This window comes from Bombyx mori, chromosome 7, assembly GCF_030269925.1.
Source record: "Bombyx mori chromosome 7, ASM3026992v2".
Taxonomy (NCBI): Eukaryota; Metazoa; Arthropoda; class Insecta; order Lepidoptera; family Bombycidae; genus Bombyx; species Bombyx mori.
Genome location: NC_085113.1, coordinates 12,218,849 through 12,235,402, shown reverse-complemented (window position 1 = coordinate 12,235,402; position 16,554 = coordinate 12,218,849). Strand labels below are relative to the sequence as shown.

The window sequence follows — 16,554 nt, the reverse complement described above, 5'->3', positions numbered from 1 at the left end:
TGCCAGGGAGGATTTTTTTTAAAATAGTCAAATTCTAAAATCATGGTGGGCAGAAATTATAATTTGCGTAATTACAGGTGGTAGGACCTCTTGTGAGTCCGCACGGGTAGGTACCACCGCCTCGCCTATTTCTGCCGTGAAGCAGTAATGCGTTTCGGTTTGAAGGGTGGGGCAGCCGTTGTGACTATACTGAGACCTTAGAACTATATCTCAAGGTGTGTGGCGCATTTACGTTGTAGATGTCTATGGGCTCCAGTAACCACTTAACACCAGGTGGGCTGTGAGCTCGTCCACACATCTAAGTAATAAAAAAAAAAAATTGTTATTATGTGGATAAGAGTGAGGGCAATGTCAGTAAGCGGTGAGAGCTTATAAAAACTTCAGTGGACTTTTTAGAAGAATCCGCGAAACCACGTCCAACGACTTTGTTAATTTTTTTTTCATTTTTTTTATTGCTTAGATGGGTGGACGAGCTCACAGCCCACCTGATGCTAAGTGGTTACTGGAGCCCATAGACTTCTACATCTTTACCTACATTCGTACACTTTGACAAATGCTAAACGATTAACACGTCACAATAATTATATTACATGTTTACATCTAAGTGACTACTAAATTAACTGTATAAAAAAATCACAGAAGACTACGCCTCTCATGTTCCCGCCAAAAGGTTCAACGAACTATGGGTAACAATATAATTATTTATTTATACCCTGTAGTGGGTGGCAACATTAACTGGCAACATTATTCGTGCACGCAATGACGTATAGGTTCAAGAAGTAATTGAGGTTAGTTATAGAGCAGACGCATTAGAAACTTGAAGCTGCTTTCAGACTACGCTATACCATAGTGTCATATAGTATATCAGCCTGTACTTAACCAATAATTTAATGTAAAATACACTGCGAACGTGTTCATAACAATATATGGTGCGCAATATTGTTGTGCTATGAGCTATATACTTATATGCTATTATATTATAGCGTAGTCTGAAAGCAGCTTAAGGTCTATTTTTCTATTCCCTAATAATCTATTTCCTTTTTTTAGAGTGTCAACATACCACCATATGTCGATGTTTAAAAAAATAAGGCAATTATTATCCAAGTTGTATTTAAAGTGAATTAGTTAATAATTTTGTGAATTTTTTATGTCTTTCAGTTTTGGCCATAGATATACATATAAATTTTGGCGGGCTTTCTATCACTCTACCATAGATTATAACCTTTTTTCCCCCTACTTATTCGGTTTTCTAGCTAAGCGCCTATTCCAGCTACGTTGTGATTGATACGGGAGCTCATGGGCGTCAACCCGAGAGAATGTGCTAAACCTTAGGCATTAGGAAGAGCAGTGCTTCGCAGAATCTACGCCCGGATCGAAATCGCGACCCACTGAGGAAATCCAACGACTTAGTGGGCGTATATAGCAGTAACAAAATGAAAACAGACTTAAACAAAATAAAATGAGAATGTCAGCAAGTTATAGAGGGGGTCGAGTGTGTGAATGACCATATGAGAGAGAGAGAGGAGTGAGTGTTGAGGTGACGGCTGATAGAAGAGAATGGAAGAGAAAAATTTGCTGTGCCGACCCCATCTAGTGGGATAAGGTGGAAAAAAATAAGAAGATTGTCAGCAATTCAATCCAAGTCAACTAAGTATGGATGGAATAAAGGATAACTAGAAAACTACAGGTCAGATATTTTTTAAATTTAAATCCGACCACAATAGAAGCGTAGCGCATTCAAATGAAAAATAATCTGCAAAATAAAAGAGCTAGCAGACATAAAAAATAATAATCGAAACAATGGCTTACGGTTGATGTTCGATATTTAGCCTCTAGGATGATGTGATGATAGATTTGAATAATCATATTCAATCGATACCAGTACTAAATAGGTAATCTCACACTTTAGTCCATGGGCAGCTTTAAAATTAATTCACTATTATTGTTATGTTTAAATCAACTATAAAAAATAATTATTACTTTAAGTAATGTAATGTTTACAGTCCCGCTAACTACTGACAAATTAACCTGTGGCAACGCTGCCAAGTTGGACACGCGTACCGGTAAAAGTTATTCCTTTGCTGAAATTTCCCCTGAAAATAGCAGCGTTATACTACGGTATGTTGAGTAAATTCAGTAAGCCTTGGGCCGTTGTTAGGGGTGTACGTTTCGCCCGCCGCCGCGAAAACATATCGAGTGAAATACGTAACTTTTAGTGGTATTTTTTCGTTAGTGTGTGTGAGGATTTTTCATTAATCATTAAGTAAGCATAAACTAATTTTACCTTTAATTTGTTATTAGTTGAATAATATACATTAATAGTTTGATAGAATTTTTTTATGTCGTAAATTAATCCGAATTTAACTGAATGTTTGGTTCAATCGTTATTTGATGTCTTGGCGTAATAATAACATTTTGATGTATTTCGTGGTAAAAAGTTTTCGCATCAGAGTTCAGTAAAAATATTAGGGGCCGCGCTTTGAAAGCTTTTCGAGTTTCGATCTTGTGAAGTTACTTATTACAAGTTTAATAAAGAGCTTTTACATTGTAAATGAGTAGGTGTTTTAAACGGTATCTTAATATGTTTCATTCGAATGTGTTTTAATTATGATTTTACAATTTGTATCTTTAATAAGTCCCAAAAATGAAATTTGTCTTGTAGCTTTCATGTTTTTCCTTTACATATTCACGGCATGAACTTAACGTGAAGTACCTATGCGCTATCTTATCGGCAATGTTAATGACATGGGAGGTCAAACGACGGGGGTCGGCCGCTGTTTTTATTTTTATAAAAAAAATCTTCCGAGCATTTGCAATATTTCTTCCAAAGCACTGTTTATAGAAATACGCACATGGATAACTATGCACATAATGAGCATTGCTATGGTTCTACAGTTATATAGACGGACATCATAGTTTTAATTTCAGTAGATGATAGCTATCATTTTATTTATTAATTTTTTATTGCTTTAACGGGAGGACGAGCTCACAGCCCACCTGGCGTTAAGTGGTTATTGAAGACCATAGACATCTACAACGTAAATGTGCCACCCACCTTGAGATATAAGTTCTAAGCTCTAAGTATAGTTACAACGGCTGCCCTACCCTTCAAACCGAAAAGCATTACTGCTTCACGGCAAAAATAAGCGGGGTGGTGGTACCTACCCGTGCGGACTCACAAGAGGTCCTACCACCAGTAATAAATACAACACAAGATCTTTAACAGACGCCCGTAACTCGCTTACGACATTTTCAAGACAAGCTTGCATATATACTACTTATATACTACTACGACTACATACGAACCGTCGGTTTATCGAGCAATATCACCCGCTCGGTGGAAGATCTTCCCTTCGCTTCGTCGTTATTCCCGAAATTCCATACTCAGGTGTGAGGTTGTGGAGTCCACAGCCCACATTAAGTAAATGCCATTGCTCAGTTGTGAGACGGGAGCTGATTTTCTCGGCAGTATTATAAATGTTTCGCGGCAGAAATAAGCTGGAACGCGCCACCTTCCCGGGCGGGCTTGTGATATCAAGAGCTACGTAAATTTATATATAAATAGCTGACCCGGCAGACTTCGTAGTGCCTCAATCGATAAATAAAAGACACATCAAGGGGACACATCAAAGGAAAAACAAAATTGTTATTTTTATTTAATTTCGAGCATTTTCATATTTATCTACCTTTTAAACCTTCTCTGGACTTTCACAAATAATTCAAGACCAAAATTAGCCAAATCGGTCCAGTCGTTCTCGAGTTTTAGCGAGACTAACGAACAGCAATTCATTTTTATATATATCTAGATAGATTACCTTAGATATGAAGCTGTGCCTTCCTCTTATACTACAGCTCGGTATATACTGTCTGATTCGAGTCTCGCTTCCTCGTAGACATCCGCTTAAGCGTTTTAAGCTCACAGACGGTTCGTTTGACAATTTATGTTTTTTTTTTTTTATTGCTTAGATGGGTGGACGAGCTCACAGCCCACCTGGTGTTAAGTGGTTACTGGAGCCCATAGACATCTAAAACGTAAATGCGCCACCCACCTTGAGATATAAGTTCTAAGGTCTCAGTATAGTTACAACGGCTGCCCCGCCCTTCAAACCGAAACGCATTACTGCTTCACGGCAGAAATAGATAGGGCGGTGGTACCTACCCGTGCGGACTCACAAGAGGTCCTACCACCAGTGTGTGTTTATAAGGAAACCCCGCTGCCGCTCGTAATAAGGCTCTGGCCTTCGTTTTGTTAGTAAACTCAATTTTTTTTTCTTTCCTACCTATGCTGATAGCCTTGAGAGGTCATTTCAGCTTTTCCTTGACGTGTAGGTGAGCTCACGGGGCTCAAACCAGTTGTGTTCCTAACACTGGCCCTAGCAAGAGCTTTTTTTAATAGTTTTTTTATTCAATGGTTGTCTGGAAGACAACGCTTTTATCGGCTTAAAGTGGTGGCTGACGTCTATAAACAACGATACATTTTGTTAAGATACGAGATTTGGAAGTGGATTTTAATTTACTACTTCAAAAATGTTGTTGAAATCGCTCTTGTCCTATACCACGGCTCAAAGAACGCTTTAAGCGGATTTCAGACAGTTATGAAAATATTAGTTTCGCATTGGTATCGTATATTTTCAGAAAAAAAAGATAGAGAGAGAAAGAGAGAGAGAGAGAGTATTCTTTATTGTAAACCAAAAAAATAAATAACCAATGCAATACATTAAATACAAAAAAAGTAAAATTGGCGGTCTAATCGCTAAGAGCGATCTCTTCCAGACATCCATGAATAATTTGGAAACGAATTACGCGCGGTGTACCAAAAATATATGCATTACAATATACATACACATAAACATACATACATATATCCGTAAATATATATACACTGTGATATAATATTATTATTTTTTATTGCCCTTGTACGCAGACAAGCATACGGCCCACCTGATGGTGAGTGATTACCGTCGCCCATGGACATGGATGGATTTAGCAATGCCAGGGGCATAGCCAAGCCGCTGCCTACAGCTTAATACTCTCCACAAGCCTCTTTTGAAGAAGGATATGTCATAGCGCTCGGGAAACACCCTAGAGGGGAGCTCATTCCATAGCCGGATGGTACGTGGCAAAAAAGACCTCTGGAAACGCACTGTCGATGAAAGCAGCGGTTCCAGATGATATGGATGAACTCTGCTCCGATGGCGGGAGGTGCGATGATAAAAAGAAGATGAAGGGATTATCTCAAACAATTCCTCAATAATAATTATTGAAAATGATTAAAAAGATTACGAGAACCATTTAAAGTTTAAAATTTGAAAAAAATATCACAACAAAAAAGCTTCAGCTCCAGCTATTTCAATGGAGTAAACTTAATTGAAGTTCAATTAAAACATCGAACTGTCTATGCTAATCTATACTAATCTATACTTCTATACTATCTATACTTAATTATTAATATTATAAAGAGGAAATATTTGTTTGTTTGCTGTATTGAATAGGCTCCGAACCTCCTGAACCGATTTGAAAAATTCTTTCACTGTTTGAAAGCTACACTATTCCCGAGTGACATAGGCTTTAATCTTTTTTGAAAAAATTAGGAATCCTTACTAAAACTCCAATAATGTAACTCAAGGCGTAAAAAAATTGCCTAAAATATTCTTTACATCGCGTGCCCTGCGAAAACTATTGATGATAGAATAAAAAATGTACTACGACTTTGTAGAACACATTATTATTTACAAAAAGTGTTGCGACAGCACATGTCTAACTATTATAGTTATGCCACCATAAGTGTCCTTTTTTTAAATATAAAACAACGTCAAATATCGTTGAAATTTATGTTAAAGACCCAAGCGGAGCCGGAGCGGGCCGCTATTACCAAATAAAACGCACATTTAATTATAAAGATAATTGTCGCGTACTACGCTTAATGTCCCTTTAATCAGATAGCCTTCTAGCCTTCACCCCTCGATACGTCATGATAATCGCCTTATCGTTGCCGCTGTTAACTACTCCCCGAATCCTGATCACGCAGGAGCCAGTCACCGTCGACGCCCTAGACACATCCTTACGGATCCATCAGATCCAAAAATCCTTTACGCCTTTAGCTCCAACACTAAGTTAGGGACTCTGGTAACTAACTGTACACGTTGAACTCGACAAAGAGTTCGACGTGAAACACAAAGACCATTAGCTTTTTTATTGCTTAGACGGGTGGACGAGCTCACAGCCCACCTGATGTTAAGTGGTTACTGGAGCCCATAGACATCTATAACGTAAATGCGCCACCCACCTTGAGATATAAATTCTAAGGTCTCAGTATAGTTACAACGGCTGTCCCATCCTTCAAACCGAAACGCATTACTGCTTCACGGCAGAAATAGGCAAGGCGGTGGTACCTACCCGTCCGGACTCACAGGAGGTCCTACCACCAGTAAAAAGATAGAATATGCTGATAGAAATGAAGCACGCCCGTCGCGAAACAAAAACACGGCATAATTAGAACTGCTTCTACGGTTCAATGTCACGTTTTTTAATGTCCTCCGTGACCACGAAATTTGAAGAATTTGAGACGCTAAAAATAATATAAGAATACTAAAAAACTGACTCGTTGGTGTAGTGGTTAGCGTCTCTGACTGTGTCACCGAGGGTCGTGGGTTCGATTCCCACATCAGAAAAACATACGTGTGACGAGCAGGTTTTTTATTTTTTTATTGCATAGAGGGCTGGATGAGCTCACAGCCCACGTGATGTTAAGTGATTACCGGAGCCCATAGTCATCTACAACGTTAATGTCGTCACCCACCTTGAGATATGAGTTCTAAGGTCTCAGTATAGTTACAACGGCTGCCCCGCCCTTCAAACCGAAACGCATTACTGCTTCACGGCAGAAATAGGCGGGGTGGTGGTACCTACCCGTGTAATAAGTATACATGTATATCAGTTTCTGGTATCTATAAAACAGGGAATCATAATTTGTTCTCGATTATTTTTAATATTATTTAAAAAAAAAAGCAAGATTAAAATATCGTAAACGTAATTTTAAGCCTTTGTCAAACAGAACGCGTAATTAGCGCGCGTCAGAGCGCTATACTGACGCCGCGCTATGACGCCGAGATGTTTTGTACTACTATGGTAACATACCGTCAAACAGAGCCCCAGCGCTATAAGTACGCAGCGCTCTGTCGCGGCGTTAGGACGCTTTGACGTCAGGCGTTGTAATTTTTTACAAATTTTATTTCAGCGTCCGATTGAATGTGTATTAAAATACTAGATAATGCCCGAAAAAATGATATAAATAGTTAGAAAATACCCATGCTTATACAATGCCACATCTGAATCACTCGATTTCTTAATACTTTTAAATTTTCACACTGCTATCGAAAGGCACTATGATTTGGCGAATGCGTTGCGTCAAGGAGCGTTAGACTCATCTAGTCAACTGGTGTGACATGAAAAGAGCGCGACGTTAAGTACGCGACGCTAAGTACGCGTTCTGTTTGACGAAGGCTTTAGCTTTATCTTAGCACCCAATGAGTTTCGTTAACAAATGGGTTTCTCACCGGATCTTTTCAGTGGATCTAGTGTTTGATTCAGCGAAGCACTTCTCTTGTTAGGGCTAGTGTTAGCAAGTACTTTCAGGTTGAGCCCTAGAGCTCACCCACTCCTCCGCACGTAGTTTGAATAGCCCCTTAGACTTGCGAAAACCGTAGAAAATATTATAAAAACTTATTTTATTACTAACATTGCGCTCATCTAATTTCAAACGGGTACCGACTTAATCTGACCTAGTTCATTAGTCAGTTTTAGCTAGTGGTAGGACATCTTGTGAGTTAGCACGGGTAGGTACCTCCACCCTGCCTATTTCAGGTGTGAAGCAGTAATGCGTTTCGGTTTGAAGGGTGGGGCTGCCGTTGTAACTATACTGGGACCTTAGAACTCATATCTCAAGATGGGTAGCGCATTTACGTTGTAGATGTCTATGGGTTCCGGTAACGACTTAACACCAGGTGGGCTGTGTGCTCATCCAGCCCTCTATGCAATAAATAAATAAATAAGGTCAATGTGGACGTCGGGCATATTACAAGCATACAGTTGAGCGCCACTATTCTGTGTATTCATATATCCTGGGTTCGATATTTCACGGCACATATAACAATTCAATACCAAAGTATCTGAAAGACTTCGTCAGCCGATTCCCTGCCCGAAAATGTCCCAAATTAATCGCTCTCGATATGACCAGACCCGTACGTATTCAATACAATGCAAATACGGTTCGCTGTCGGGCAGCGATAGGGGGTATTAACATATATTGCGGCCACAGTCTTTAATCTACCTCGGACTGGATTCAAAAATGGCTGACAACAGGACCGGCTTTTGGGCTCTTCAAACTGTCGCCTAGGTTCGTTTAAAAGTTTTAGTAAAACGTTTATTGCTATACTGCTAAATACGATCACAATGCCAATCCCTTTTCAAGTTTTTGGAGGTGGAGGAATTTATGGTGGACCGGGAGGTCCTTTTGAGCTTCACCAAGACAGGTGGCCAAGCGCGTGTTTAGTCATGGGCATGAGATCTGCTAATAGCCGCCTTAACGCTTCCAGAATAGACCTGGTTGCTCAAGGAAAACTGATTGACCTATGAATTTGCTACCGAAATCCCGACCTACTGAGAAGATCTGGCGAGAAACTCGGTTGGCTGATGCAATGGGCTAGGTTGGACGTCTTTCTTCCCAAAAGCACGGTGACTTGTGCTGTGCATGCTGCTACCAGTGGCTTCCAAAGCTGTTGGTCATCCATACGGGTATTTTATTACATGTTAAGGATCAAGGGAATTACACCTCCCTCCCACATGAGATATGATCTTGAAGTATCTAAAGAGTAGACCAGATACTTCACTAGATCAGATACTGCACTAAAGTGCAGAACGCAGGATTGCTTTGATTAGTCTTAGCCTAGGTAGTGGGATCCACCCGCGTTGTATAGGCCAGGGAATAGATTGATTATGCAATGGTTATCAAAAGAAAAAAAAAGCATTAATGTTATAAATAGGTACATTCCAAATATTTTGTTATGGTTTATTTGGGACTCGTAGGTGTGTTTGTTACTTATAGACTTGTGTTCACGTGGCTTGTGAATGAAAGAGTGACGTGGATATGTATACTTTATTTTAAGAACACATTTTTTTACGTGAGAAGTGTAATATTTTCAGAGTTCATGTGTGCGTATGAGTTTCTTGTTCATAACCTTCAAATGCTTTAACAGATTTGGATGTGTGGGGTATCATTTGAATTCTTACGTCATTCCTAATGGCATCAATGAGATGTTTTTATACTTTTCGGTTCATGAAATGGCCGGCAATCGTATTTTTTAATATATTTGACGCTTGAAAGGCAAACATAACTAAGCGACAATAACTGCTTTAAACATAAATGAAAGGCAATAGCCTCCATATTCGATGCGCAAAAAAATATATTTCTAGGTCTATAATCCGACAGCTAGATTCGTTAAAATATAATTCTTATCTGGTATTTGAACTGTAAATTAGTCTACTGTAAAGTTCACGCATTGTCGCTTAGTCACTTTTGCCTTTCAAGCGTCGTATCTATCTCACATCTTCCTCGTATCTGAGTGCGCATTTCCGCGTCTTATTGCTTATGGACTCATAATCCTAGCAGTTTGATGGACGATATACGCTAAGGGTCTGGTCTTAATCATATCAGTTCATTGGTCTGAATACCCTGAATCGAATGGACAGAGACATCATGTTAAAAAAAATATATTCATAGTATAGTTACCATGATAAGCGATCGATAATGTCAATAATTAATACGTGTATTTCTGGCCTGCCGTAAAGACCAATGGTTGAAGGTCACAGATGAAAGCATATAGTCGGACTTCGCTGAGCGCAGAGATGTTGTTTCTGTATTGCCCTGGCTTTAGGGAGACTTCGTGGTAGATGAATGGGGGATGCTTACGGAAAATGCTACCCCGGTTTTTTAATTTTTTTATTGCTTAGATGGGTGGGCGAGCTCACAGCCTGGTGTTAAGTGGTTACTGGAGGCCATAGATATCTACGACGTAAATGCGCCACCCACACGCGATATAAGTTCTAAGGTCTCAAGTATAGCTACAACGGCTGCAGCATCCTTCAAACTGGAACGCATTACTGCTTCACGGTAGGAAATAGGCAGGGTGGTAGTACCTACCCGCGAGGACTCACAAGAGGTCACTAGTAAAAAGAGGTTCCCCTCATTGGAACTGAGCGACCTTAGAATTGACAGCGCTGTTTTGTATCGGAGTACGGGCTGTTGTTTCAGAGATCACGAATTGCATGAATAATGCAGTGTGGTGTTAAATAAATGTTGCCTTATTTATGCAGCGAGCCATCGCGTCAGAGCCCCGATTAAAACAATAACGTCATTTTCATTCATTTCAAGATTAATAGGTATTGAAAACGTGAACATGCATCAAGTATCGATAACAATACAACAATTTTATAACTTACCACTAATATCCTGACCAGTATCAACAGGGTTAATAGAAACAAAATTAATGATTTATGTATACTATATACTAATATTATAAAGAGGAAAGATTTGTTTGTTTGTTTGTATTGAATAGGCTTCGAAACTACTGAACCGATTTGAAAAATTCTTTCACTGTTTGGAAGCTACACTATTCCCGAGTGACATAGGCAATAATTAAAAAAAAAAAATTAGATTTGAAAAATTCAAACTCCAATAATGTAACCCAAGGTGTAAAAAAATTACCTAAAATATTCTTTACATCCCGTGCCCTGCGAAAACTATTGATGATAGAATAAAATAATGTACTACGACTTTGTAGAACACATTATTAATTATAAAAAGTGTCGCGACAGCATATGTCTAACTATTATAGTTATGGCGCAATAAGCATTCTTTAATTTTAAAAAATAAAACAACGTCATTGTTGAAGTTTTTGTTAAAGACCCAAGCGGAGCCGGACCGGCCCGCTAGTGTTTTATATTTAAGTGAGTTCTTCTTAGTTTTTAAGCTAAATATATATTTTTTTATTTTTGCCTAAACGGGTGAACGATCACACTGCCCACCTGGTGTTAAGTGGTTACCGGAGCCCATAGACATCAAAACTTGAATTCCACCAACCCTCTGAGACTTGAGGTTATAATATATCTATAAAAAAGCAATTACGCATATCTGAATTTTTGCGGGCTTCATTTTCATTACACGTTGTTAAGTATTCCTTCATCGCGGAAGTAAGTTCGTAAACATGAATTAAGGACGTATAATCTATTAGAAAAATATGTATCTGATTGTGGGATTCAAGAATTACTGGTGGTAGGACCTCCTGGGAGTCCGCACGGGTAGGTACCACCACCCCGCCTATTTCTGCCGCGAAGCAGTGATGCGTTTCGGTTCGAAGGGTGGGGTAGCCGTTGTAACTATACTGAGACCTTAGAATTTATATCTCGAGGTGGGTGGCGCATTTACGTTGTAGATGTCTATGGGCTCCAGTAACCACTTAACATCAGGTGGGCTGTGAGCTCGTCCATCCATCTAAGGAATAAAAAAAAAAAAAAAACGTGGTTTTGGCAAGGCTCTGTATAAATTCAACGGGCGTCTTATCTTCTAGACTGCGACCACTTCAAAACGCTTATAGGTACTGTCTTGTAATGATTCTTAGCACTTATATTAAGTAATCATTAGTAAGTGATACTCGATCCTATAGTCATATCCGAACTTGTAGACCGACTGTTTACCACGGATCCTCCCGATCCATTAACGGTGCTTTTAGGTACCACAAGCATCGGTCACCGTCCTCGTCGAACCCGTCGCTTGCGACGAAGGGCTCGACGAGTGAATTAACCCATAGACAGCCCACTGAGTTTCTTGCCGGATCTTCTCAGTGGGTCGCGTTTCCGATCCGGTGGTAGATTCTGCGAAGCACTGCTCTTGCTAGGGCCAGTGTTAGCAATACACCCGGTTTGAGCCCCGTGAGCTCATCTACACGTCAAGGAGAAGCTGAAATAGCTTCTCAAGGCTATAAGCATAGGTAGGGAAAAAAATGTTGTAAGTATTCATACGGTATGTTACATTTGATTTCACTAGGAGTTTTACGATTTGCAGCCTAATTTTTTATGGGTCCATAAACAACACGTACTAAATGCTAACACCGACCTTGAGACATTAATTGCTTTAATATAATGGTCATTTATTTCTTCAAGTCGGAATTTTTGTTTCATTTCCGACAGAAAAGGCAGAATGATAGAAGCAAAGCTGTGTAACATACACGCTACCCAAAGTGCTCTACAAATAGAAATCGGAGAAGTAGAATTTATACTTTAGTAGAATCTAGGAGAAAAAAGAGTATATAACTACTATGGAATAGTATATAACTACTATGGAATATGGTGGAACAATAATACTTTAGACATTTGCTGCCTAAGCAAAGTTTTTATTAGTTTGTACAAGGAAAAATGAAAATAATACAATTAGTAAAACAGTCTTATAGGGAGGGGGCTTAAAAAGCTTTGCCAACCCATTGTGAATAAGAGATAGTTATAAGTGAAGTCAAATCGAGATTTTTTTATAGTGCCAGTCTTAAATCACAAATATGAGGTTAGCGAGAATCTCAAACAACGCCTACAGATCAATTTTTTTTACAGGTACATACTAACATGTGACTCGAGAAATATATTGACTAAAACGGTGAATGCAAAATGTAGAACAAAATGGTGGCTGACAAGTGATAACAAGATGGATGCTTTTGGCGGGAAATTTTGGCGCGCTTTCCTATTCGCATTCATACTGGACTGCAGTGTCTGTCAGCTCAGCTGGACCGAAGGCCACGAAGACCTGGGTGAGAACTGTATTAGTTTTTAAGCTATTGCATAGATTTTATCGCGGGCCTTGAGCGCGGCTTGAAAGCGGAATCATGAAATTCCGTAACGAAAAAAACCTTCCACCCCTCACTACGCCTACTATGTAGCTCGTGTTCAACACATTCACACGTTGCGCTTGTGTAGTGTTTAAAGTAAGAAGTCTAAACACCGATTTATATACTATCAAAGTATGTGATATTATTTCGTGGGTAACACAACAATAGCTCGATTCAGCTTTTGCGTCAAGCGCCATCTATCGGCAACAAACGGAATTGTAAAATGGAAAATTATATTTAGGCAATAAAAAATAAAGAAAAATATCCTCACAATAAAACTCATATCTCAACCCGGACTCACAAGAAGTCCTACCACCAGTAAAAAACTTAACATCAGGTGGGCCGTGGGGTCGTCCTCCTCATGATCGACTCGGTGGTGCAGTAGTTAGCGGTCCTGACTATTGTACCGAGGTTCGCGGATTCGATTCCCACATCGGGCAAATATTCGTGTGAGGAAAAGGTTTGTTTGCTCTCTGTCTGGGTGTTTATCATTTATACATGTGTATATAATATTTAAACGTATATAGGTATGTATGTCAGTCTCACCAATAACACAGGGAATACTAAATTAGGGCTGGATGACCGTGCGTGATTTGTTCCCAGTTAATTCATTTCATTCATTCATCCAGTCATTTCTTTCAGTAATTATTTCATTTACATTATCTCATTATTTATTACATTACATTATTTCCGATTCTTCGAATATTTTACAGTTTTCGTAATCACGGACGACTAAAAACTATATTTATTACTAGCTGACCCGGCAGACTTCGTTGTGCCTCAATCGATAAATACAAGACCTAAGCTTTTGTAGAAAATAAACTTAAAACAAACAAAAGGAATCCGTTCGACTGGGGACACATCAAAGGAAAAACAAAATTGTTATTTTTATTTAATTCCGAGCATTTTCATGTTTATCTACCTTTTAAACCTTCTCTGGACTTCCTCAAATAATTCAAGACCAAAATTAGCCAAATCGGTCCAGCCGTTCTCGAGTTTTAGCGAGACTAACGAATAGCAATTCATTTTTATATATACAGTCAAACCTGGATAAGCGAGAGTTCAAGGAAGCACAATCTTATTCTCGCTTATAGAGGTTTCTCACTAACCCGAGTTTCTCGCTAATGCACCCTCTGAATTTCATTTCGCGATTTCCCGGATTCAAACGCATTCACTATTTTAAGTTTATCACTTAATGGCAGTACTTTAATTTTCCGTTTTGACATGATGCAGAACAGAACTTTCCTTCGCAATTGATTAACGATAAACTGAGTAAGTCCGACAAACAGGACGGTACACAGGGACACGTGTCCATTCGAAAAGAAATCGAATAAATAACAACGTTATTTAGTTCCACGAAATAGAATAGGTTCAATATTGACGAGAAAACAATACAAAAACAATGTTAAGAAGTTCCATGAAAGTTAAGAATGGGTCATAAAATAGCAGATGTTAAATTTGTAATTTGTTTTGTCATTTGTTCCTCCTAATGATATAAATAAATAAAGCTCGACTGTCGCTTATAGAGGTATAGATAAGTAGCAGTCTCACTCACGGAGGTCCATGAGGCAAAGACGACTCTCTCTTATAGAGGTTTCTGTTTCTCGCTAATAGAGGTTTTAGGAGCTAAAAATGACGGGTCCTGGCTATTACTCTCACTTATAGAGTTTTCTCACTTATCCAGTTCTCACTTACCCAGGTTTGACTGTATATAGATGCTGCAACGTAAAACTGAGGCTTAGAACTCGTGTCTCAAAATGGGTGGTAGCATTTTCGTTGTTGATGTCTATGGGCTCCACCAACCTCTTAACATCGGGCTAACCGCATGCTCGTTCACTCGTTGAAGTAATAAAAACAGAACGTCCGTTTATTTGACAATCAGCACACGCATCAATGTCCGATCACGATCCATTAAATTTATTACTTCGCTCTCTGATATCCTATCCCATACCGGTATTAAAAGGATAGAAAAAAGATGAAATTAATTATTGTTAATTCGGTTTACTGTGGTTTTTTTTTATATATTTGTACTATTATATCGAAGGGTGAAAGGTTGGTTTAAGCAAAATTTTTGAGACTTTACAGAAGACCCATTTGATGTTTAAAATTTGGAAAAAAAAAATATAACAAAAAACTTCTACGGCTATTTGAATGGAATAAAATTAATTGAAGTTCAATTAAGAATATCAAGCTATTGATGCTAATCTATATATCTTATACCTTTAAACGAGCAATTCTTGTATATTAATATATATGTATATAATCTGAATCTCGAAAACGGCTCTAGCGATTTTCATAACATTTAGTATACAGGGGATTTCGGGGGCGATAAATCGATCTAGCTACGATTTACTTTCAGAATATGTTGTTTTATTTGTGTTTTCAATAATCAACTCTTCCCGACATCTATTGTCGAATAATAATACTATTTTTCTTAATTGAGGGCAACTAACCGCTTTAGAGACACAACAAGAGGGCGTTATAAAAAAAAAACCGAGCGAAGCGAAACTCGGTCATTATCTAGTATACATCAAATTGGAGTGTCTGTTTGTAATATTGAAATAACTGCTTTTTACTACATGCATATGAATATATATACGGTACATACACCAAAATAACATGTTTTACCATTTTTGTCTGTCTGTCTGTTTGTTCCGGCTAATCTCTGGAACGGCTGAACCGATTTTGACGAGACTTTCACTGATAGGTAGCTGATGATATAAGGAGTAACTTAAGCTACTTTATTTAGACTAGCTTCGCCCCGCGGCGTCACCCGGTCACGTCACGGTAACATCGCGGGACTCAGCTATCAATAATAAAATTTAATGATTCCGAAGCGAAGCAAGGGCGGGTCGCTAGTACCAAATAGAATTCAACCAAATAGAATTAATAAAATATACCAAATAGATTTCATTCCCTCGATCTGCATAATATTATTTATTATACATAATATTTACACGTATATTCATGTAACCTCTATACGATTAATCTTAAAAGAGGTTAATATGTTATAAAGAAGACATAAATAGAATTTAGAATATTGAAAGCGTAGAACATTAGATGGAACATTAGAAATATAAAAGCATTTTTGAAATATAAAACTATAAAGAAGATATAAAAACGGTGGTGAAGCAATAGCTTTAAATGTTGTATCTCTTTATAAGAGCAACTCAATTTGTGCTATAGTTTTACGAAGCTAAACTGTATTTTGATGTAAATAAATAAATACATTATATTTATATGGCTACGTAGTATACTGGCCAACTGACTGGGTTAGTGACCAAAAACATACAGATAACCACGATTCCGTCTGCAAAAAATAGTTCTCATGTCTCTTTTTATAGCGAAATTGATCGTATTTAACATAATTCGACTCTTAATTACTGTAGACGCAGGAACGGAGGATATCCAAAAGAGAATTCGTTTTACTGTATAATTTCGTATATTTTCGATTTTACAAAAAGCTGTATAATTTCGTATACCCTCGATTTTACAAGAAAGCTGTTAGTTCGTTACGTTCGAAAGTTATGAATAATGTGAAGTGACACAAATGACATAGAATGACGTTTTTGCTGTCAATGTGGTTTGACGTATGACGTTTATTGAATTTGTAGATGGCGCTTTC

The 16,554-nt window shown here is 38.3% G+C and overlaps 1 protein-coding gene across 2 annotated transcripts in view; it reads left to right on the top strand.

Moving 5' to 3' along the window:
- The first annotated feature begins 2,142 nt into the window (after nt 1-2,142).
- LOC101746619 (neural cell adhesion molecule 2) overlaps nt 2,143-16,554 on the top strand; it is a 118,880-nt gene continuing 104,468 nt past the window's right edge. For both annotated transcript variants that reach the window (XM_012690081.4, XM_012690080.4), the window contains exons 1-2: nt 2,143-2,263; nt 12,658-12,851. In XM_012690081.4, the coding sequence (XP_012545535.1) occupies nt 12,749-12,851 (103 nt within the window). In that variant the 5' untranslated portion in view covers nt 2,143-2,263; nt 12,658-12,748. The remainder of the gene's footprint in view (nt 2,264-12,657; nt 12,852-16,554) is intronic.